Here is a 22955-nt window from a genome sequence, read left to right on the forward strand (position 1 = left end):
CTTTCTTGGTTTTGATCCCAGAGTATCTAGATAACAGAAGAAACTGCAGGCATGTGAAAATACTTCAGAATTCATATGTAATCATGCTGATACGAAAAAAAAAAATTATTGTCACTTATAGAAAGTTGAATGTTTCATCATTGAGTATTTTTTCTAAGAGTTTCAGATTGCAGAAACAAAAACTCTCCTATTATTCAGTAATACATAAACTTATCCCATGAACTGAAGGAATCCCAATTGATTGGAATCTTTGGAAATACTTGTTACAAATACACATTGAATATCTAAATTCATATTTCAAAGGTACCTTACCCTAACGGGTTTCATTATTGTCCAGTGAAAACTCTAGAATTTTAATGTTAAATGACTCCATTTTACAATGGAGTGAGCACACTCATAATTTATTTTTTAATAAAAAAAAAGAACTCAGAATGAGTGAAAAAATAAGATTTGAATTACTACTATTTTCATTCTAAATACATTCCATCGGAACCAGTGACTGACTGGATGACATACAGTAGAGCGTCGTAGATCGGAACCAATTGGTACCCTAGACTGTTCAGATTTTTTAACAAAACCTGGAAATGCCGCTTAGATCTATAATTAAGAATATAGTATTAAAAATACAATACGGTAAATAAAAACATATAATGTACATTACTGTAGTTGATTTCTTGAAGAAATATGTATGTAGAGTACAATCAATTATGTAACTTGTCTTTTCTGCATTAATTATGTAAACATGTATTTAAAAAAATCTTCGATAGGCCTTCAGATTTTCAACACTCTACTGTATCCATATCATCAATCCCCCGTTTGTCATGTTTACTATCTATTTCAAGTCATACTTGAATCAACTGCGTAGACAAATGTTGATTTGAACGGAAAATTATTAACACAAAATATCACAAAACAATACAGATATGCCATTCTACTCTTGTCATTTTCCTTACTTACACTCATTACTTTGTAATTTCTTGGTACAATAAATCTAATTGAATTAATTATACATCCTTTTTAGAAAATTTAAAAAAAAATAGTTCAAAATAAAAGTAGATTTTGTATTCACTAGTCTGATGCTGTGAAATGACAAATATGACTGAATGAACATAAATAAGATATTTTATATCCTTCTGAAGGATTTTTTCGAATTATAAGTTACCATCAATTAGATAATATTCAAACACCCCTTTACTTTCTCAGATGAGGAATTGCAAAATATTTCAAAATTTCATATTGAAATGATAAGCAAATCAATGTTACTGTCCAAGATATTCTTGTCAAACGAAATATTTAAAAATCTTTTTGTTTTCAGAAATTCACAGCCTATTGCAAACCATGAAACAAGTATGAGTGCCTATTTCAGCTCCTACACTCCTATAGGGAATCCTTGTTTGGGGACATTCACCACACTGTTCCAAAGTATTTGGACTTTTCATCAAAATCATGACACTACCCTCATATATATCAATCGCTACATGTATAAAACAAAGTAGCTTTCCGCTGTCTGTCCCTATGTATCTTTGATCTTAAAAACTACACATGGATTTTTGATTGATAGTGATTCAAGAGGAAGGTTTATATGTATATAACATGCATGTGTTTAAAATATGTTTTTTCCGTTAACCAGCTATCGTACCCCTATGAACGACAATCCTCAGAAGTCGAAACTTGTGCGAGCTAAGGACTTACGAGGTCTTACCTTTTAACGTGTGATCCCTAACACGGGTTGGACGATAGCAAGTGAAAATCGAGCGTTCAGCCTGGAGCTCGCACCGTCGACTCACACATTAGCAGATTGACTGAGTGAAGAAAGCACCTATGTCGAACGGCCCGGCTACCGACCGACCGGTAGAGAAACCGATATAGTAGAGAAACACTGAACCTTATGAAATATACTTATCATGCACTGTTTGGAACCTTTGGTGTAGTAATGAATATTACTGGAGTTTTTCCCAACATCAAATCGTTATTTTTAACACCTCGACACGTGTTTCGATCACTAAGTGATCATCTTCAAGAGGAAGATTAAATTGGAAAACTGGAAACTTCTTATGCTATACAGATATACTATTCAGGTAAACCATACAGGTCTATCACACATACAGGTATACCACATCTAAATTAATTTTACAATTTGCCTTATCTATTAATTTACAATATGTTCTTATGTAATGTTTAAATGTTATAGCTATATATAAAACAATTTTCAGCTATATAAAAAATTAATTTCACAATATTGCCTATCTAAATTTATTTTTACAATGTGTCCTTATGTAGTAATCAGTAAATACAATATTATTTTAACAAGCTATACAGTATGCTATTTGGTATTGGTCTGTCATCGTTATTCATAATATTATTATGTTTACTTATTTCTACACCCTCATAGGCATCTAGTTGCCTGTTATTGTTAACTTGTCTAACTATAGTAAAACCAATAATGATTGAGAGTAAAGCGCGTTGTCATATCTAAATTTTACGTTACCAGTTTATAGCAGAATTAAAATATAGTAAGCAGTAGAGTTGTAGGTTGTGGCAAATTATAGATAATACACAATACTAGTACGATTAAAAGGTATTATTTATGACAAAAATCAGTAATGAGCTTGTAATGAGTAATACTTATACATTTCCTGATTACTGATCAGTTAAAATTCATTATTTTCTGTATAGTGTTAGATATTTATTACAACTAGTGGCAACGCTGTATGCAACGATATTTCTGTCTTTGTCACTTTACCGTAACTTCCATCTCATCGTTGCAGTCCTCACTAATGTACTTAAAGCCATGAGCGTATCATTGGTTTGTAAATTATACAGCGTGAATTGTATGTTTTACAGTTAAGTTAGTCAGCAATCGACGTGTTGTGATAACAATTGGTGGAAATAATAGTGCTAATAAGTGTTTAAGCGTTACATAATTATATTACTACACCGTTCTCAAACCACTCAAAAAATGGGAGACATGGTCGGGCCTTCCACGTCGAAAAAGGTAAAACGGTCGGAGTCTCGGTTAGTAAGAGAAAAACAAATTGTACTGCGAGTATTTCACTGTCTTGAAAGAGATCATCAGCCACCAAAAGATGACTTTGTGCATATGTGCTGTAATTCTACATGTGTACCTCCGAATAACCAACCGGGCATTTCTACATCATTAAGTTCCACAATTACAAAAGATACATTAGTTGATATGTCCTCTGATTATACCAGTGTACCAAAATCATCGATTTACAAAATACTAAGAGAAGCAGAAATTCATGGGGACGTACAAACGCCAAAAACTAGTAGAGGACGAAAAAAAATCACAGTTGATGAAGAAGCCAAAAGCAGTATACGCAGAACTATTCACAGTTTCTTTTTCAGAAATGAGCTGCCTACACTACAAACAGTTCTGGAGGCACTTAGCGATCATAAATTGGTCCCAAAAATGGGTAAAGAAACTTTTAGGAAACTTGTACACGAAATGAAATTTACGTACGGAAAAGTTGACAGGAAAAGCATTCTCATTGAACGTCAAGAAATAATAGCATGGAGAAGAAAGTATCTAAGAAAAATTGACGAATTTCGGAAGTTCAAAAAAAAATTGTACTTCATGGTTAACCAAGGACATACGGTCAAAAAAGTATGGCAGGATGGTAATATAACAAGTGCACGACAAGCCTTTATTGAAGGTTTGTCAGTTGGGTTAAAACAGCCATCTGGAAAAGGTAGTCGTCTGATAGTTACGCATATAGGAAGCGACGAAATTGAATGTAAGGACTGTGATGCAAAATATTATGGACAGACAAAAATATCTATTGAAGTAAGATATAAGGAACACATAATACACTTAAAATATGGAAGACCTGAAAAATCAGTAGTCGCCCATCATAGGTTGCAACAAAACCATTCCATAGATTTCAGTTCATTAGGATTAGTTAGAAAACTTAACAACAACAGGCAACTAGATGCCTATGAGACTGTAGAAATAAGTAAACATAATAATATTATGAATAACGATGACGGACCAATACCAAATAGCCTACTACATAGCTTTTTAAAATAATATTATTGTATTTACTGATTACTACATAAGTACACATTGTGAAAATAAATTCAGATAGGCAATATTGTGAAATTAATTTTTTATATAGCTGAATATTGTTTTATATATAGCTATAACATTTAAACATTACATAAGGACATATTTTGAAATGATAGATAAGGCAAATTGTAAAATTAATTACACCTTAAAAAGGTCTACAAAAAAGTCCCCAATGGTATATGTCTATCGCTTATGGATAACCTACAATAACTATTTTTTATTCTAGAGAAATGATGGCTTATTTACAAAGTGATTTCAATCAATACTGCATTAATCCTTAACCAATTAAGTACCTTAAATACATTGTGATTTAATATAGATCAATATGACCATTTACAGCATGTAATTTAAATGAATATTTTCAAAGATAATACAAATTTAAAATGTAGGGAAATAGCGGTGCCGGTGGTACCGGACGGGGGGCCGGCGGCGCGTGCCTATAAATAGCGCGTCAAAGGCCGTGCTTCGCTCTATAGCACTTTAGGATTAGCAGAGATCGCAAGCGTCTATATATATATTTAGTATCAGCATTGCACCCGTGCGGAGCCGGGTTATGTCGCTAGTATATCTATCTGTGTTTTTGTTTCTCACAAGGATTATTTCCACAATGTTTCGGCAAAGTCTCATTTGCCATCTTCTGCTGATGTCTGGAGTTCACAACTAGACAATAGCAGTGACTACTGAGGTCATAAAATAAACCTCATGTTCTTGATAGGCTATTTTAATTAGGCCCCAAGCCACTTACTATGAATCCACCTTCCACCCGATAAATTCTTGCAAGAAAAACATCTGGTCGAAAGGAATTTTTGTACAGTTATCTAGTATTCAAGTATCTTTAATTCAATTTGGTAGTGAGTGATGTAAATTTCATGAGATCCTTTTTCATTATATTTCAAGGTCGAAAACTTGATGATTTCTATAATAGAAAAAGTATGTTTACCAATTTAACAGCATTATTTCCTTCCTCCTGCATACCTTGGTTGTTAAACAATCCATACATTTTGTGTGTAGCCTGAATTATATTGCATGATATTCGAGATTATGAATGAAAAAAAGGTCTCATTTCCAAAGTCGATTGCTTTCTGCCTCCTTCAGAAATTTCCCACATTTTTTTGTATAAAGATGGAAAATTAAAAATCGCAAAAGCTTTTGGTACACTCATACCTGAACTGGTGTCTCCATTGAATACTCTCTATCAAACCAGATCATATATTTTTTTTTGTGAAAAAATTATAAACTAAATTATATAAACTTCCTTTTGTGGTTGATGGGTTCGGTTAAACTATTATTTAGTGCAATTTTTTGGGAATCTTGGAATTACATTCGGAATATTATTGTCTTCAAAAGAAACAAGATTGAATAATAAATACTTTCCTCTGGACAACCCCAGTGACTAAACAGAAAGCCTGTGCCGTTCCGTCCAATATTTTTTCAAGAATTCTTGTGCATTTTCCGTTAATCCCTCATTAAACTATTTCTGTGGAATTATTTCTTATGGAATATGTATCTCAAGAATGAAACAGTTGAAACCATACCGAAATGAAATTATTCCTACAGTTTCATGAAAATGATGAGTAAATCATTGTTTAGACTAGTTTAGAGGAACAACCTTAAACCCCTGAATGTAACAGTATGGTACAAACAATATCGAGCCGTTTAATGATTGATTTTGAAGCATTAGGAAGAATTCATTATGTATTCAAAAAATAATTCTGAAATATTTTGCAATGCACCTTGAGCAATTTAGTAAAAATATTCTATCTATAAATTTTAAGTTCTCAGCAAATACTTGCTTTCCAATTTTGCTTCCAGGACCATCATTACCCTACAACTTCCTCAAAGATATTACATGCCTCCATTATTTCTCAACTGCAACATTATTAAAAGAATGGATCATCTAGGATTCTTCGAAGCGATGTTTATCCTCGTTTTTCCAAGAACTGACCTGAATGTGCGGAGGAGGCAAGAAACTACGCAGCGATTGAATTAGTTGAACGGTATCCATGAGAGCTGTAACAAAAAACTATTACTAATGGTTGTTATAAAGACAGAGCAATGTCAGATACAGGCAAATATTTTTCAGATAAGATCAAAGCTTCTTGAATCATTATTCGAAAGCCACACAGTGGGGCTCTCAAGAATTCAACTCGAGATGTCATCATGAGATCATGGTATTAGCAGGTAATTATGATGGGTTGATTTAATTCAATTCAATGTTTGACAGTTATAAATGTCGGGAATTAAGGGTTTCTTTCAGTGTGGAATCTATCTTTGTGATTACAACCGGCATAATTTTTTTCAATTTATCAAAGATTTGGTTTTTGACTGAATGTGTTCAGCTCAATAGTGTTCTAGACAGAGATCATGATGATACTCTTGCACTCTTGAAAAAAAAATCAGATTATTCATGAAATATGATTTCAGTTGTTGTTCTGTAATAATGTTGATTAAATTAATATTCAAAAAGTGGCTTTTGTAATTTTTTCAAATTAGACTCTTATATCTCAGCTCTTACTCAATATAGCTTTTTTGTTATAAAATGACCAGTATGGCTCTTGATATCATAGATGGAACATTTTTTGGTGAGTTTTTAATAACGAGTCTATTCTATCAAATTCAACAACCATATTAGCAACAACATTAGCTTCCATGTTCTTATGATAGTCAATATTGCAGTCAAGTTTTTTTCCACATAATTTCAAAGAATTCGGAACCCATCCTTTACTTCCTCCGAAATGCACAATGATTAGTCGCGATCTTTTGTTCGCAGGCATGTTAGGCGTACACATTCTCGAACCATCAGTCTACCCTTTCGTAACTATGTCATGAGTTTCATATCAAATTTCGTCCAAATTGAAAATTTGCCGTTGTTCATTATTTAAAATCTAAATCTTAGTTTCTTTATCCAATTCTGAAGAGTTTTGTCACAGCAGCTCACGCTATGGCCGGAAGTATTCAATTTCTTTCTTATGATTTCAGTTGTAGGAATCTCATTGCTTTTGTAACAGTCTTATATTGTTTTTATCAATGATTTTATTAGACGAACATCTAAAGGTTTTGGTAATCCTGTATCACATCACCTCTTAATAATAATAATAATGTTTATTCAGATTCAAATCACAAAAAGAAATAATACATACAGTTGAATAAACATTGTAGAAACCACAGAAGCATCAGATGTTGCTTGTATGTGGTGAAAAGGAGATCCAAAGGAAAAAAATAAATATATGATAAATATTAAAGTATGAGAATGAATAATATATATATATAAAGGGAATTTGCATATGAAAATAAACTACTTAATATATGAAATTAAAAACACATAAGATAATATAAAATCACAAATATCAGTATAAATATAAAAAGTTGTCAGTTTTAACAAATAATATTATTTAAATATAAAATCATACAAACATAAAACTAAATTGACAATTAAGTATAAAATCACATTTGTAAAATACGTGTACTAGTAATAATATATAAAAACATGTTGAAATCGATATGGATGTTGTTGAAAATGGATGTTATATATATTAACAAAACGATGGTGCCCATATAATACATATATGAACACTTATGTATTACAGAATTGTAAGTGGACAATATAGCAAAGGTACATATGGTTTTTTTCCATCTACTCAAATAGACGTAGAAGTTCAAGTCTCTGACTTTGAAGAATATGCTCTTTCAACTCTTTTTTGACGCGATTGATATTTGCGATAGATTTTATATTTTGAGGAATTCGGTTGTATAGTTTAGGCGCAAAGTAAGTAAATGATCTTTGTGTAACGACCCTGATCAGTATACTGATCTCTTTGGCGGGTGTGTTACTGATGTGAAGGAAGCGATGTCGTATGACTATTTGTATGATATTTAGTGCTAGAGCACAAAAAATACAACTGTCGTATGTCTAACAGACGAGTTTCAAAGTATAATTTATCAGAGGGATACCTACCATTTTTAGAGAATATCAATTTAAGAAAACACCTTTGCATAATTTCAATTTGAGAAATATGACTATTTAATGCTCCTCCCCAAACTACCATTCCATAGCGGATATGACTTTCCACAAGCGAGTAGTATAAAGTTTTGAGATATTTTAGAGGTAGGAGTTGTAGTAGATGTTGATTTTTTCTGCCTAAAGCCGTTCTGGCAATCAGCAATGAGTTTGTGCCGTTCAGTGAATTTAATTAATCTCATAGAGTAGCTAAAATCAATTATTTTTGCTAATTGTGATTGCAAACATACGTTTCTGTAGTTAATTATTTAATTTTTAATCCTTTGTTTTTATAGATAGGGACAGATTTTGATATTTTAAGTGCATCTAGATAAATCCCTTCACAGAATGGAGTTGGCGTTTTTGTTGTTTATGTTTGAAACTACTATATATCAATTATTAGTAAGTCAAAAGCTGGTGTGATAACATATGAACATTTATTCATTTCTTGTAGTGAGGCACTTAAAATGTAGCTCTGATGATGATCTAAATAGACAAGGAATGTTTTTTTGGGTGTTGCTATAGAGTTCCTGATATGAATGGAAAAACTTCACAAGTCTGATACCATGGTATGAAAATCACGTTATTTACTTGAATTCTACCAGTGACTAAAGATGTGACTGGATTAGAACAGGTAATAATATTATTATTAGAAAATATTTGTTGAAAAAAAAATTCTTACTTTTTTGTAAAGCCTCTGATTGTTTTCCATAAGGCTTGCACATGGCCGGACGAACATAAGTTTTCATACGGGACATGTTTTTCATCACCTCGGCAAATGCTCTAACAATCTTCTCTTGCCCCCCTTCACCAATGTTTTTATTATCTGTTGGAGCAGACATAGCGGGTGCAGGTGCCCAAGCACCATTGTGTAGTGCCAGCAAATCCTTATTTGCTGCAGAAAATCCTAAAAATAAAAATTAATAATACATTCAAGTATTCAATTGAAAGAGGTATTGCTGTTATTATCTACTTGGTGGAATGAAACAGTACCCTCTAAATTTTCCAAATTAGCTCTCAAAAAATCTGTCAGCTTGTGATCCATCAGGGGCACATCGAAATGTTGTTTCTGCTGACCTTTCGCCATATCAATCTGTTGCTGTAACTGCATCTGTTGACGTTGTTTCTCAAGATTTGCATTCAGCTTGTCGATATTCTGTTGGGCGATAACACGATTTTGTTGTTGAATGAGAGCAGCAGTGATCTGCTGTTGAGTGGGAGCTACAGATTTTGGTCTTTCCAGCATTGGCGGATTTGGTTTCACCTCCAGATTACTTTGACCAGTTAAGTCTACTGCACTCAATCCTGTATTGAAAAAAAAATGTATGGCTGTGGAAACTGTGTTTATTTATAATAAAAATATTCTGAAATGCATTTGCAGAATTTTTCAACTTTACTTGCAGCTACCGGACTGAGTCAAGGCCGGTGGGAAAAATCATATCAGCGTAAAGTTTGGGTCGGTATTTAAAATATGTTTATGCAATTCACTTTTGATCCATCACTAACTGAATACAGTCTTGAATTTGGATGTTTTCGGCTTGAATAATCTAACAGATTGATAACAGATTTCTACACATCTACTGCACATCTTGAGGGGCTTCTCAGCGGCCATGACTCAGTCCGGTAGCTGTATAAGAAAGATTTCGCACCGATACCCCCCAAAGCCCCACATGATACTAACTATTTCTCATATCAGGATTGTTTGGTGGTTGTGCTTCTCCTAAGTAACTTGGAGCTAAATGCTGTAAAGTTTTCTGAGTGAGTTCCATTTGATTTTTGTAGTAACGGCAAGCTGGATTGGGACAATTTTGTACCACTTCTATGATGAAATCCTTTTCCATTCCAAAGTTTTCTCTCCCAATTGTATATGATTCCATAACCTGAAATGTCAAAATTTGCTAATGTTTTCCTGTGTTCTCAAAAATACTAGAAAAAGTATCATACATTGATTTTTTGAACTTTTAGATGGACATTATACCGACATGGTTTCAGAAAAGAGTTTTTCACAACAAACACTAGTATGTTCCTTATAAATATATAATAATAATGTATTTTTTTTCATCCTTTACGAAGTCCAACCCAGTACCGTTTACAAATATTCAATAGTAAAAATATTATAAACACTCACAAAAGTAAACATAACCAATAGTTATTTTAAATTAAAAACATTATGAAACTTATCTATACTATAAAGTGGTGGCAATGAATTTACCACATGAGTATGAATTTGAAAAATGTAGGAATAACAGAGGTTTTGAGGTTAAATATCTAGGAAGGATATCTGCTGAATAGCTAAATGATGTTTGAAAGAAGGAATATTTCTGTTCATGGACCTCAATTAGGTGGAACTTTCTTGTAATCACATCATGAACTTCAGAACATTTCATTTTATTAAAAGTGCAGAAGTTGTTCGTTATTTACTACTTTATGTACAAAAATAGCTGTGCGAAAGTTTTTGCCTATTTTTTCATCTATATTGAAAAAAAGATTTCAACACAATGGAACAAATTAATAGAATATGTAGTATCTGTGTCTCAGTTAATTACAAGTAGTTTTTGCCCATGTGTGGTATTGTATTTATGAACTAAAACGAAACAATGGTGTTACTCTATCGTAAAGTGGGTAAAGTTGATTGAGCTGTATTATGATAATAGATGTGTGCAAAGAGCTGCTGAAAGACTATCTGTATCTGTAGAGTAGGTAGGGTGAGTGTAGGCCCACAGCACTTAGGCCCAGAGTTGCCAACCGTAGTGGAATTCTGCTACTGTAGCGGAATTTACTCGACGGTAGCGGCGTAGAGGATTTGAACATAAACTCGCTGAATTTTCTATAATCAATATTAAAAAAAATATGGAAGAAGAAGAGGCAGTGGACATCACTCTCCTTCTTCGTTTCGATTCAATGGCCTCAGCAACTAAGGCTATCCGCAGACAGCACTCCAAGCTGACAGCTAATACGTTATAGTCTTAGTAGTGAGGCCATTACATGATGAATGAGAAGAATATTTTTGAATATTTTCATTCATATCATAAACCATATAATGTCCAATATCTTGAAACTAAAAATCTCGACTGTCTCGAGTATTATCTTAAATGAAACAAATTACAGTGGAAATAGAAGATAGTTCATCTGATTATGACTTGAGCGAAAGAGCTATCGCAGTTGGAATTGACAGGAATGGGACATGTTCAAAAAAATACAAATGGTCCCGAAAACAAACTTTTTCGCAACACTGTTTGTCTGATTCAAACTTGAATGGATGGATTAGACTTATCGCGAATGATTGTTCAAGAGCTCAGTGTGACTATACGTATGTGAACAAATTGATTTTAATTTTTACTTTTCACAATCATTTTTTCAAGCTTTCAAAAATGAAGTGCTGTTAACTTAGAAAATTAGGTACCATCTACTGAGTTGCGCGGTTGAAAATTAGCATGATCCTGATTACTTACATTAGTGACAGTTCAGTTTGGTGGTATCTGAACGGTACACACACTACAAACTGTAAGTTCTGTGGTATTTAATTTTGGATAGGGCGCATGAGCCAACTGATTGCGTCAGATATACAAGCATGGCGGAATGTGAAGCAGTGTTGCGGAATTTTGATTCATGTGTAGCGACTTTATAGTTTTACTAGTTGGCAACACTGCTTAGGCCACATGTGACCCATTGTATATCCTCCCGAGGAGTTGTCCTCCTAGACCATCGTCCATCCTGTCCTTTCCAGGAAGGTGTACAGGTCTCTGGGAGACATCTTCTTTATAGCGACAGGTGTAGGCCAAGACTAGCTGAACACACACTCTCTTATCGACAATAACTCCGGACATTCGCATAGGACATGCCTGACAGTTTAATCTTCCTGTTCACACATCCTGCATACAGGTGTGTCTACTAGCCCCATTTGTAGAGGTATTTCCTTAGTTGACAGTGGCCGGTCAGAAATCCTACTGGGTCTTAAAATTCTTAGTCCAGCCGTTTCCTTGGCTAAAGAGTCGGCAATGCGATTACCTTTACTCATGTCATGCCCTTTAATCCACCTCAGGATAATGTTATTATCTACCGAGGTTTTGGCTAAATCTTGGTGGCACTCTAGAACTAGCGCTGATGTAATACATTGTCTATTCAAGGCTAATAGGGCTTATCTGCTGTCAGTGCAGATTGTTATGTTTTTGCCAGAAATTCCTTTTCTGGTTATTTCTTTTGTGGCAAGTGAGATACCAGCATGTTCTGTTTGAACCACTCTGGTATTTTTTCCAATTCCCCACTTAATCCATAGGCTTAGTGATCTAGAGTACATTCCACATCCTGAGCCTTCTTTGGTTTTTCAGCCGTCTGTATATATGCATATGGCATTTGTAGCATCTGACTCTGTGTTCTGTTTTATATGTGTTTTGTAGAGTTTATTAAACACAAACCTGGGTTCAATTGCATCACTGGTTGCCTGCAGCAGAGGTTGCGCAGTAAGCACTTTTCACTATAGGCTCAGCCTCAATTGACCCATTCCTACTTCGAGATTTACACAAGCCGTGCGCAATTGTAACATTGCCATTAATGCAACCTCCTTGACGTACAGGTCCAGAGGGTTCAAGGAAGGACTATGTCGAGGTAGTGAGTGTCTGAATTAGTTTCAAAATTCTGAGAAACGGAATGAAAACAAAAAAAATATGGTGAAATAAACCTCTGCTCATGAATAAGGAAACAATGGTAATTTTGGGCTGTGTTGAGCTTGATCATAGGTTAAGTATAAGGCAGCTAGTAACTATTTTCAGTGTTTAAGGAACCAGTATTTAGAATATTTTCAAGTCACAAATTTCATCTTCACAAAACTGAATTAAAACCAGAACTGAATGAAAATGATTTTGATCGACATTCATAATTCTGTGAGGTTTCAATGATGAATGTTCTTTCTTTTAATTGGTACAGTCAATCCTGATAATGGGCTGATTTGAATCTCAACATATTTCATGAGATACATTAGCAAAATCTCCAAAAATGAAATAAATGTATTCTGAGGGTCCATTAATATTTCAACAAGATGGTGGCTCCTCCGCACTATGCTTTGCTTGTTCAGCAGCATTTAGATCAACATTTCCTAGGTTGCTAGATTGGTAAGTGAAATTTAATCAAATGGCCCAATGATCATCAGACCTATCTCCTCTAGACTTGTACTTGTGGGGGCATTTGGAAATCAGAACTCAACCTGCTTTACTAGAAGATTCACGACACATCACAAATGAATGGCACCTAATGACTCCAGAAATGCTCCATAATTCCCAAAAACACAAACTATATTATTGCATCAAAGTTAATGGCAAGCATTTGTTGAGATGAGAATAACGTGAGTCAATTCAATTTTAAACTTATGATTTATCTCAATTTGTTGACTTGTACAGCTTCATTTTCAAAATTCCATGGGCTCTATAAATAAGCTGTCACTCAACCTATATTCATATTTTTGGCATGGTTCACCTCACTACTAGAGAGTTGAAATTATGGTGCTTCAGGTAGAACAAAATGTACCTTTTTTTTCCATATCTACCATATTATTACCTAAAACCTTCATGTCAATATTTCACACCACCAATGCCTCTTTAAGATTTGAAGTGACCAAAGTAAACAATGTGAATAAAACAGTACAAACTCATTCACTGTAAAACTGATATCAGTAAATATCTCAAAAGCTATCTATCAAAAGATGGTAATTTCTTATTTTCTTAAATTAATCACATAATTTAAACAAATTTTCCCACAATACTCACAGCTCGAACTGTTGCTTCTACTCCCAAATGCAAGCCGTGTGGTCCGTTCATGTGTTTTAACATTACTGCATTAGCAAAGTGTTCGAATGGTAGTATGATTTTCCCATTTTCACGTAATATTAGCCTGCCCTGAGAATCCAGAGTTACTCTAGAAGCCATCATCCTGAAATAAATAACATCACACTCATAACATAACATAGAACATTTCATATGGAAAACCTCTATACATTTAGATTTTTTTATAATTATGGATACTAAAGTTTCTTTCAAGCAATCCGGTTTTACACATTATAAAGTTCATTATTGAATTTGGATATTCATTCATTTGTTTGTTAAAAAAAGTCTTTTTTTCCACAATTTAGATTTTTTGTTGGTGTATACTGACCGTTATGGTCATTAGCCTCATGTTCTGAGTAGGCAATTGTTAATACTTTCCTTAGCTAGGAAGCATGTAACATAACAGAATAAAATTAATTTCAAGTTGAAAAAATCTTTTTTGAAAAAAATATCTGGGTGAAGTTGGGTTCGATCTTATGATCTTCAAATTGTGATTTGGGCGTACTACGACTTGTGCCAATTTTCAAAGTTAATTTAAAATTTGAATTTGTAGAAGATTCAATTTTGGGCTCATTGCTCGTGACACATTACCAATGTCTATGATCATATGATGATGTTTAATGATAAATAATGGTCTTTAATAGAAGTTATAATGAATTGACCGTAAAAATTCAGCCAAGACTCAAGAATTTAAAATTCACAAGGCTTTACTTAAGATTAGAAAGATGATAAGAGAAAATATTCACTTACTGCAAATAAGCTGCACTTGGAAGCATAGAAGTTTCTTTAAGCTCTGTGAAGCATTGTAAAAGTTCTACTGACGGATTCCACCCTTTATTTTGGAGATATAACTGCAGCAGCATATACAGTTTTTCTGTAACATAACCAGTACCAGGAAATCCCAAAGCAGTTGAAGATGGAAGATCGTTAACAGAGGTCTGTTGAATTCCTTTGGCAAGAACATTTTTCATAGTTTCTGCTAGATCCATTTTAACCCAAGTCAAACTTCAAAGACAACCTTTCCTGAATAATCAGAACAAATTATTTTCAATTCACTACCTACATTTCCTATTTGTTATATCAATTATTTAACATCCGATCTACCGCACCAAGCACCAACTACCAACAATGCTTTGTGAATTAACTATTCTGCTCGGTGTTCAGTGTTGCCACAGTTCAATTCACCAATTACAACATAAACAAACACTTCTCTCTCTTACTTTATAAGGCCGTTGCTTCCCTCTCGAGCGCATTTAGCCAATTTCCTCCTGTCAAACTGTCAACAGTTGACAAGAGTTTCCGTTGGAGGCGCAGCAGTCTTGCGCAGCAATACTGCTGCGCAGCAATACCTCATAATTTTTTACTCATTGTTGGTTCATTCAAAAACATATTTTTTTTACGTTAGCCTCCTGCTCAGGAGACCTTTCCCCTTCACGTGATTATCCGAACCTGGATACCGGCGTGAATGAAGGGGGCCCTCACTTCACATTTGATAATACGTTCACTTCACACACATAGAGGTTATTTTCATGTCAGACAGCCACTACACAAAAACGAGCTCTGCGATGGTACATGGCATCCACGTACCTTTTTTGTGGACGGACGTTATCAGCACGTTCATCCATTATCAAGGCAACCCACGGAACTCACCATAGTCATCGGTACCGGCAGTGAGGTGCAAGGCGGTGTAGTTGTACTCCGTGTCCGGAAAAAAGTAGGTACATAGAAAAAATTACATATTTTTCACTCGACTGAACCAGCGGGAGGGTAATGCTTTTCGAGTATATGTATATAAGCACAGTGGCGGATTTACCAGCAGGCTGAGTAGGCTTGAGCCTAGTTACCATACCATACCTAATTACCACCTTCATACAAAGGAACTAGGTATCAAGGTGGTTTTAAAAACAAGTCATACACTACAGAGACTTTTGAGAAGTCCAAAAGACAAAGTCGAGAATTCGAAAAAGTCTGGAATTTACGAAATTGAATGTGAAGACTGCGATGCAAAATGTTATGGACAGACAAAAAGATCTATTAAAGTAAGATATAAGGAACACATAGCACACTTAAAATATGGAAGACCTGAAAAATCAGCAGTCGCCCATCATATTTTGCAACAAAACCATTCCATAGACTTCAGGCTACTAAGATTAGTTAGACAAGTTAACAACAACAGGCAACTAGATGCCTATGAGAGTGTGGAAATAAGTAAACACAATAATATTATGAATAACGATGACGGACCAATACTAAATAGCATACTATATACTTAGCTTGTTAAAATAATATTGTTGGGTTTACTGATTACTACATGAGGACACATTGCAAAAATAAATTTAGATAGGCAATATTGTGAAATTAATTCTTATATAGCTGAACATTGTTTTATATACAGCTATAACATTTAAACATATATTGTAAAATAATAGATAAGGCAAAATTGTAAAATTAATTTAGGTTGATATACCTGTATGGTTGGTACGCCTGGATGGTTTACCTGTATGAGTTACCTTTATAGCATAAATAGGATTAGCTCGCACTAGTTCTTAGTTTTAATCTTCCTCTTTGAAGATGATCACTTGGTGATCGAAACACGTGTCGAGGTGTTAAAAATAACGATTTGGTGTTGGGAAAAAACTCCAGTAATATTCATTACTACACCAAAGGTTCCAAACAGTGCATCATAAGTATTTAGCGTACCGGTGATCGTCGCCGGTAAAATACCGGTGAGCAGCCGTCCACTGTCACTCTATCGCCGGCAGTACCGGGAAGTAGTGACGTACATGATTAAATACACTCTTGCAATCTCACCGGTTTTTTACCGACCATTCCAGTCTTGATTGCTCGGTGAAATTGTAGTTACTACGCATTAACTTCGTTTTGGTAGGCGTGCTAATTACGACAACAAAGCAACTGATTGTTTGACCGATAAGAATCCGGTGAGTGTGCAAGCACCCGCTACCAATAAAATATCGGCCGATTTTGGACGGCCGACTTTGTTCCGGTCGTTCATATTCCAATAGTAAACCACATGTGGGAACGGGGCCTTGCACACACGCCGACCGGTGATCGTCGCCGGTAAAATACCGGTGAGCAGCCGTCCACTGCCACTGCATCGCCGGCAGTACCGGGAAGTAGTGGCGTACATGACTAAATACACTCTTGCATACTCACCGGTTTTTTACCGACCATTCCAGTCTCGAATGCTCGGTGAAATTGTAGTTACTACGCAATAACTTCGTTTTGGTAGTGTGTGCTAATTACGACAACAAAGCAACTGATTGGTCGACCGATAAAATTCCGGTGAGTGTGCAAGCACCCGCTACCAATAAAATATCGGCCGATTTTATACTGGCCGTCCAAAATCGGTGTGTGTGCAACTAGCGTTACGCAAAATGCACACACGCTGATTTTGGACGGTCGATTTTATACCGGTCGTCCAAATTCCATCAGTGAACCACATGTGGGTATGGGACCTGGCAGGTTATCGGCGTCGATCACCGGAAGAACTAATAAAGACGAATTACAGCAGCATGCCAGTCAATTTCTAGTGAAGTTTTCTGTAATTTTAGAGGGGAGTTCGAAAACAGACTTCATTACTGTTTAGAGCAAAATGGACATTTCGAACAGTTAATGAGATAAGCGTATGAAATGTCTTTCTCGCAAATTAAATTTTATTTTGTAAAAGGACATTAACCAGTAAATGAAAAATTCCACGTGTAATACTATTCTTGTCATTCAAGGGTTGGAACGGTGCCACCTTCTCTTCTAACCATTTTAATTAAAAGGAGTCACTATAATAATGCATCTCAGAACAGGCAAATTCTAATTACATGTATTAGTTTAGAATGTTATTTTTCGGAAACTGCCCATAAAAAAATAAAACACCAAGGTATCATTGGAAGCAGAAATGAACGCCAATCAAAATGATGTGCCACATGAGACCCCTTCCCCATTTAAGATTCTAAGGGTAACATCTTCCCCAACTTGGGGGTTGAACCTGTTTTTTCGGTTCACTGGAAAAAAGATATTGAGGGTGGAAATTTTTTCTGAAAATTACCCTCCCACGAAATACAGAAGTTACCTCCCCACCGAAATTTATATCTAAATCCGCCCTTGGATTGATTTTGTAGAAAATTATCCTATCAACAGGATCCTTTATTATCCGATGATATTTTCAGTAATGTGGTTGAGTGTTTTATTTGGAATTATGATTTCTATTGAAATGATAACACAGATGTTCCGTTATCGAAGATAACATAATTAATCGATAACTTTTGCTCATGTACTTATATTTCTTGGAAAATTTAAAATCAGTGATACAGGATTAAATACATTATCTGTGAGTATTATTTGACTTTTTGGTATTTACCATCTTCAGGAAAGACTTATTTATAACTATCCTAAAGCATTTGCTTTTAATGAATACTCTAACCCGTTACTTGATGAAAATTAATAACACTATCCATGATAATAATTACAGAATTTTCACAATGAATTTGATTTGAAACATTACACGGTAGCTTCATCAGTTACTGGTACATTAAACTATTCTACAATTTGTTTGAAGGTGGTGATAATGTTTCGTGGTGCATTTCATTAGTTAGGACTTCCATTGATATAATATGATATAAATTAATTTGAAATCCCTGAAAGAATCTGTAACTCAATTAAAAAAAATATTAGCTGAAAAAATAACAATTTATTTCAGGTGGAAAAAGTATAATTTATGACATTACAAATAAAATAAATACAACAATAACAATTATCTTAAGCAAAAAAAACTGAAATTACAATGGAATAAAATACAAGCAACAAACAAGAAATAAAAAAAATTGAACTATTAACACGAGATGAAAATTAAAAAATTATTAACAAGAAATTAAAATTAAAAATTAAAATTATAAAACAACGATAAAAATAAAAACAACAATAAAAATTGATTAGCGCTCCGGGGCGACTTCATTGATTCCAGTGCCGCATTTTCTTTTTCAGCTGCAGGACGCGTTTCGATTGTTAGTATTCACAATCGTCTTCGGGTGATAACTGGACTTATTTCTCCGAAATCTGACTATTTATAGGTCTTTCGAGTGCTTTCAGCACCTCCTCTCTCCGCTTCATCGGTTTTAGCGGATGCTGATCGTTTGGCGGGAGTTGGTCGTGTTCCGCTTGATTAGAGGTTTCCAGATGTTGCGTATCTCTACGCTAGCTTGGCTAAATGCGTTGTTGGACAACATATATGCGGCTTCTTTGAAATTTCTTCTAAACCAGTGTTCTCCTTGTGGATAATTTCAGCTTGAGCCCACTTGATGTTATATTAATGAGTCCAAACATGCTCTGCTATTCCTGATCTGCTGGTTTCTCCTCGCTGTGTGTGTTTCTTATGCTCGGCAATGCGAACTTTCAATGGCCTCTCAGTTTCACCGATGTATGATTCTCCGCACTCGCAGGGTATCCGATAAATGCAATTCTTGGAATCGCAGTCCGCGTTTGGTGGCCTAGTTTTCGTGAGGCTGATACAGATAGTGTTTCCAGATCTGAAGCAGGACCAAATCCTTCTTATTCTTTCCGACAATCCTCTGATGTAGGAAAATGAAAGTACTGATTGTAGCGGCTTCTCTTCTTCGTGGAGCTCTTGCTATCTTCTAGCTAAGGCCAGTTCCACCATCACTTTGGAGTAGTCATTTCGTTGAAGGTCGTTTTTGATGACGCCTAGCTCCTTTTCGAGACCTTCCTTAAATAGCCCGAAAACACGATCTAATAGGGTCTAGATGATTCCTCTCTAATTCGATTGATGGTGGTTGGATTCCTGGTTCAGATACTGTCGTGTGTGAGTGGGTGATGGAAGGACTTACGTTTTTGATGTGCTTCAGGAAGGTGTCTAGTTCTGCATTTCCATGGTTCCATATTATGAAGGTGTCGTTAGCGTATCTCAACCAGACTCGGGGCTTCTTGTGGATTTCTTCAATGTCCAGAGTTTCAAACCATTCCATATAGGTATATGTTGGTTATAACCCGTGAAAGTGGCGATCCCATTGGCAGTCCCTCATTTTGCGTAAAGAATTTTGTTACAGATTTTTTCAGGGATTTCAAATTAATTTATATCATATTAGACAATGAAAGTCCGAACTAATGAAATGCTATGCTACAATATCTTCTATATAACACTAGGTAATGACAGAACTTATTAGATACATAATTAACACATGGGCTGAAAAGTCCTCAAAATAGGCATCAGTTTCAGCAATAACCTCTTCATTCGGTAGGAATTTCTTACTGGTGAACACTTTTTTGAGGTGTGCCAACAGCCAGTAGTCGCTGGGAGCCAAATCTGGCGAATGCGGTGGATGTGAGAGCAATTCCAAGTTCAATTCATGTAGTTTTGCCATTGTTTTGATTGCGTTGTCTTGATGAAACAAAATTGTTTTCTTAGTCATATGTCAGCCTTCAAACGCTCAAAAAACGCTATATAATATTCAATGTTGATGATATTTCCCTTCTCAAGACAGTCGATGAATATTTCACCACGCACATCTCAAAATACCGAGGCCGCAACTTTTCCAGCCGCTTGCTGTGCTTTCGGGCGCTTTGGAAAAATTAACCAGTTGCTCTCCACTCAGATGACGATCGTTTTAACTCCGGAGTGAAGTGAAGGATTCATTTTTCATCCATTGTCACACATCGACGCAGAAATTCCGGTTTGTTTTGTTTAAACATGGCAAAACACTGCTCAGAGTCATCAAGACGTTTTTATTTTTGGTCGCGCGGCACCCACTTTGAACAAAGCTTGCTCATAGTCAAATATAAGCCAACACGTTCTTTTGATATCTTCACAACGCAACGTCACTCTTCGATAATTCAAAACGATTTTGTGGATTTTTTTATGTTTTCTGGTGTTACTGCCTCATTTGGGCGTCCACTGCGTTCTGCATCATCGATGTCTTTACGACGACGCGACGTTTAATGTCAGCAAACCAACCTTTGAATGTTGTTTCTGTTGGAGTGGAGTCTTTATATCGCTTTTTAAACCATTGCTTCGCTTAAACGGTATTTTTTCCCTTCAAGAAGCAGTGAAATTAAAACACGAAATTGTTTTTGATCCATTGTTTTGAAAATAAGTAAAGTAGTGAACAATAACTGACAAACTTATGAAATTTCAATAGCTTTCTTTTGAAGGTCAGTACTAACTGAAAAGTGGTGAATACAATAAGACTAACGCCATCTGTGTGTTAGGCCTGAGACCTTTCAGCCCAGGTTGTAAATCTGGTACAACAGGAAGATTTTGAATAAACAATTAGATACAATAGAATATTACTTCTAGGTAAACAGTTTTCATCTTAATATGTTAAATAATGAAATTTTGGGAGAACAAGCCCACCAATGGTGATTGAAAACTTACTGTTGGTCATTTGAAAAACAATTTGTGTGTTTGCGTTTACTGATTTCCAGAGATTCTAGCAGGTTTAACCAATTGAACCTGTTGGATCTTTCAAACTGATTAACCTTTTGCCAGATTTGAACATTTACCTAAAAGTTCAGTAGTTTTGTGTAGTTCGTGAACGAACTAGGTCGGAAGAGCGATCTTATGAACGAACTATACGAACTAGTTCGCAGACCCGTCACTCTTAGTTCGTTAGTTCGACAGCGCTGAGGCGAGAAATCGAGAGCGCGGCGCGGCGCGGTGATTAACATTTAATTAATGATAGGTGAGCTAGTATAGCGGACGAACAATGTCACTCGAGAAAGAGTAATTGTTATTTTCTTTATTTTTTATACCTTATCGTTAGGTATTATCTAGTTGAGACGATTTAATTCCATGTTTTATTTTTTTTATTTAATGTTTCTTAATTCTTAACACAAATGAGTGCTATATGACGTTACTGTTAAAATAAAACCAAGACTGTTATGTTTTTTATGATAAGAAACTGTCTAAATTTATTTTTAAGTGGGTAAGAACATACCAGTTTTTCTGTGTCATCATTAGTAGATAGATAAATACAAATTAATATGTACTAGATAGGTACTAATTCCAAAGATTGAAAGTTGATTATTTACAAACAGGTATTGTCATTTATTTTTACCTAAATAAATTGTTGATCAACGCAAGCGAATAAGACAAGAAGTAGGTCTTTCGCGACTTGAAGTAGTGAACTAACGAACTAAAAGATCGAACTAGTTCGTTTAAGAGCTGCGAACTAAAATGAGCGCTCCCGCTCGTGAACTATAATGCGCAAGACTAAAGTTTAGTTGTTACCTACCGTTATATAAAAGATATCTGTTTAAAACTGTTCAAAATCTGTTTTTCCGTTAATCAGCTGTCGCCCCCATACGAACGACAACTCTCAGAAGTTGAAAAACTTGTGCGAGCTAAGGACTAACGAGTTCTTACCTTTTAACCAGTGATTTCTAACACGGTTGCAGAATCATCCCCGCTACATATTGTTTGAAGTTTGAAGTACCAGTAACTGATGAAGCTACCGTGTTTGAAAAAATTGTGAACATTCCAATGATTCCTAACACGGGTTGGACGATAGCAAGCCTGTGGTTCAATCGATGATTCAAGCCTGCGGCTTGAACCATCGATTCACATATCGGCCGATTGACTGAGTGAACAAAGCACCCACGTCGAACCGCCCGGCTACCGACCGGCCAAATGGGTGTCAAAATATAGAAGTGCCTTTATTTTCAAGAGTTACTTTATTTTTCGATGTTGTTTTTGAAACGAGTTTTCATAGATCGTTTAGTTTGGGTAGTACTCTTTATTTTTTATGAATACATTATACGCTTTTCAGTTTTTCTTTGTTAGTTGCCTGAAGTGTGAAAGTAGTTTTAAAAGCAACTTTCATGTTAATTTTCCAAAATATGCGATCAAATCAATAAGTGTATTTTGGTTCATATAATAACAATAAACATTGAAACACTGTTTTTTGGAAAGATCCCTCTCTAAATCTAGGGCTTTAAATTAACTTGTGTTCAAAGAAGTCAGATATTGTTCTAATACCCAGCAAATTTTAACAATTTCGCCGTACTCTTATTTGTGTCAAAAATAATAATA

The 22955-nt window shown here is 35.0% G+C and overlaps 1 protein-coding gene across 1 annotated transcript; it reads right to left on the reverse strand.

Annotated features, from left to right (window-relative positions):
• Positions 1-633: 633 nt before the first annotated feature.
• LOC111513359 (uncharacterized) lies at positions 634-15189 on the reverse strand. The gene is made up of 6 exons (XM_074173654.1): positions 14651-15189; positions 13844-14006; positions 9766-9964; positions 9078-9389; positions 8767-8991; positions 634-6097 (listed from the first exon to the last, which is right to left on the reverse strand). The coding sequence occupies exons 1-6, from the start codon at positions 14887-14889 to the stop codon at positions 5985-5987; spliced, it is 1251 nt and encodes a 416-aa protein (XP_074029755.1). The 5' UTR covers positions 14890-15189; the 3' UTR covers positions 634-5984.
• Between the last annotated feature and the right edge of the window lie 7766 nt (positions 15190-22955).

This window comes from Leptinotarsa decemlineata, unplaced genomic scaffold, assembly GCF_025532065.1.
Source record: "Leptinotarsa decemlineata unplaced genomic scaffold, Ldec_3_MD MMD2_tig00000251_RagTag_RagTag, whole genome shotgun sequence".
Taxonomy (NCBI): domain Eukaryota; kingdom Metazoa; phylum Arthropoda; class Insecta; order Coleoptera; family Chrysomelidae; genus Leptinotarsa; species Leptinotarsa decemlineata.

Bases quoted from the DNA above. Each gene is read 5' to 3' on its own strand.
- LOC111513359 (XM_074173654.1), bottom strand. From the start codon at position 14,889: ATGGATCTAGCAGAAACTATGAAAAATGTTCTTGCCAAAGGAATTCAA. The intron at 14,007-14,650 runs GTAAGTGAATAT...TATTTATTTCAG, and splicing joins CCAAGTGCAGCTTATTTGCA to GATGATGGCTTCTAGAGTAA. The intron at 9,965-13,843 runs GTGAGTATTGTG...TTGACATTTCAG, and splicing joins TAGAAGCAACAGTTCGAGCT to GTTATGGAATCATATACAAT.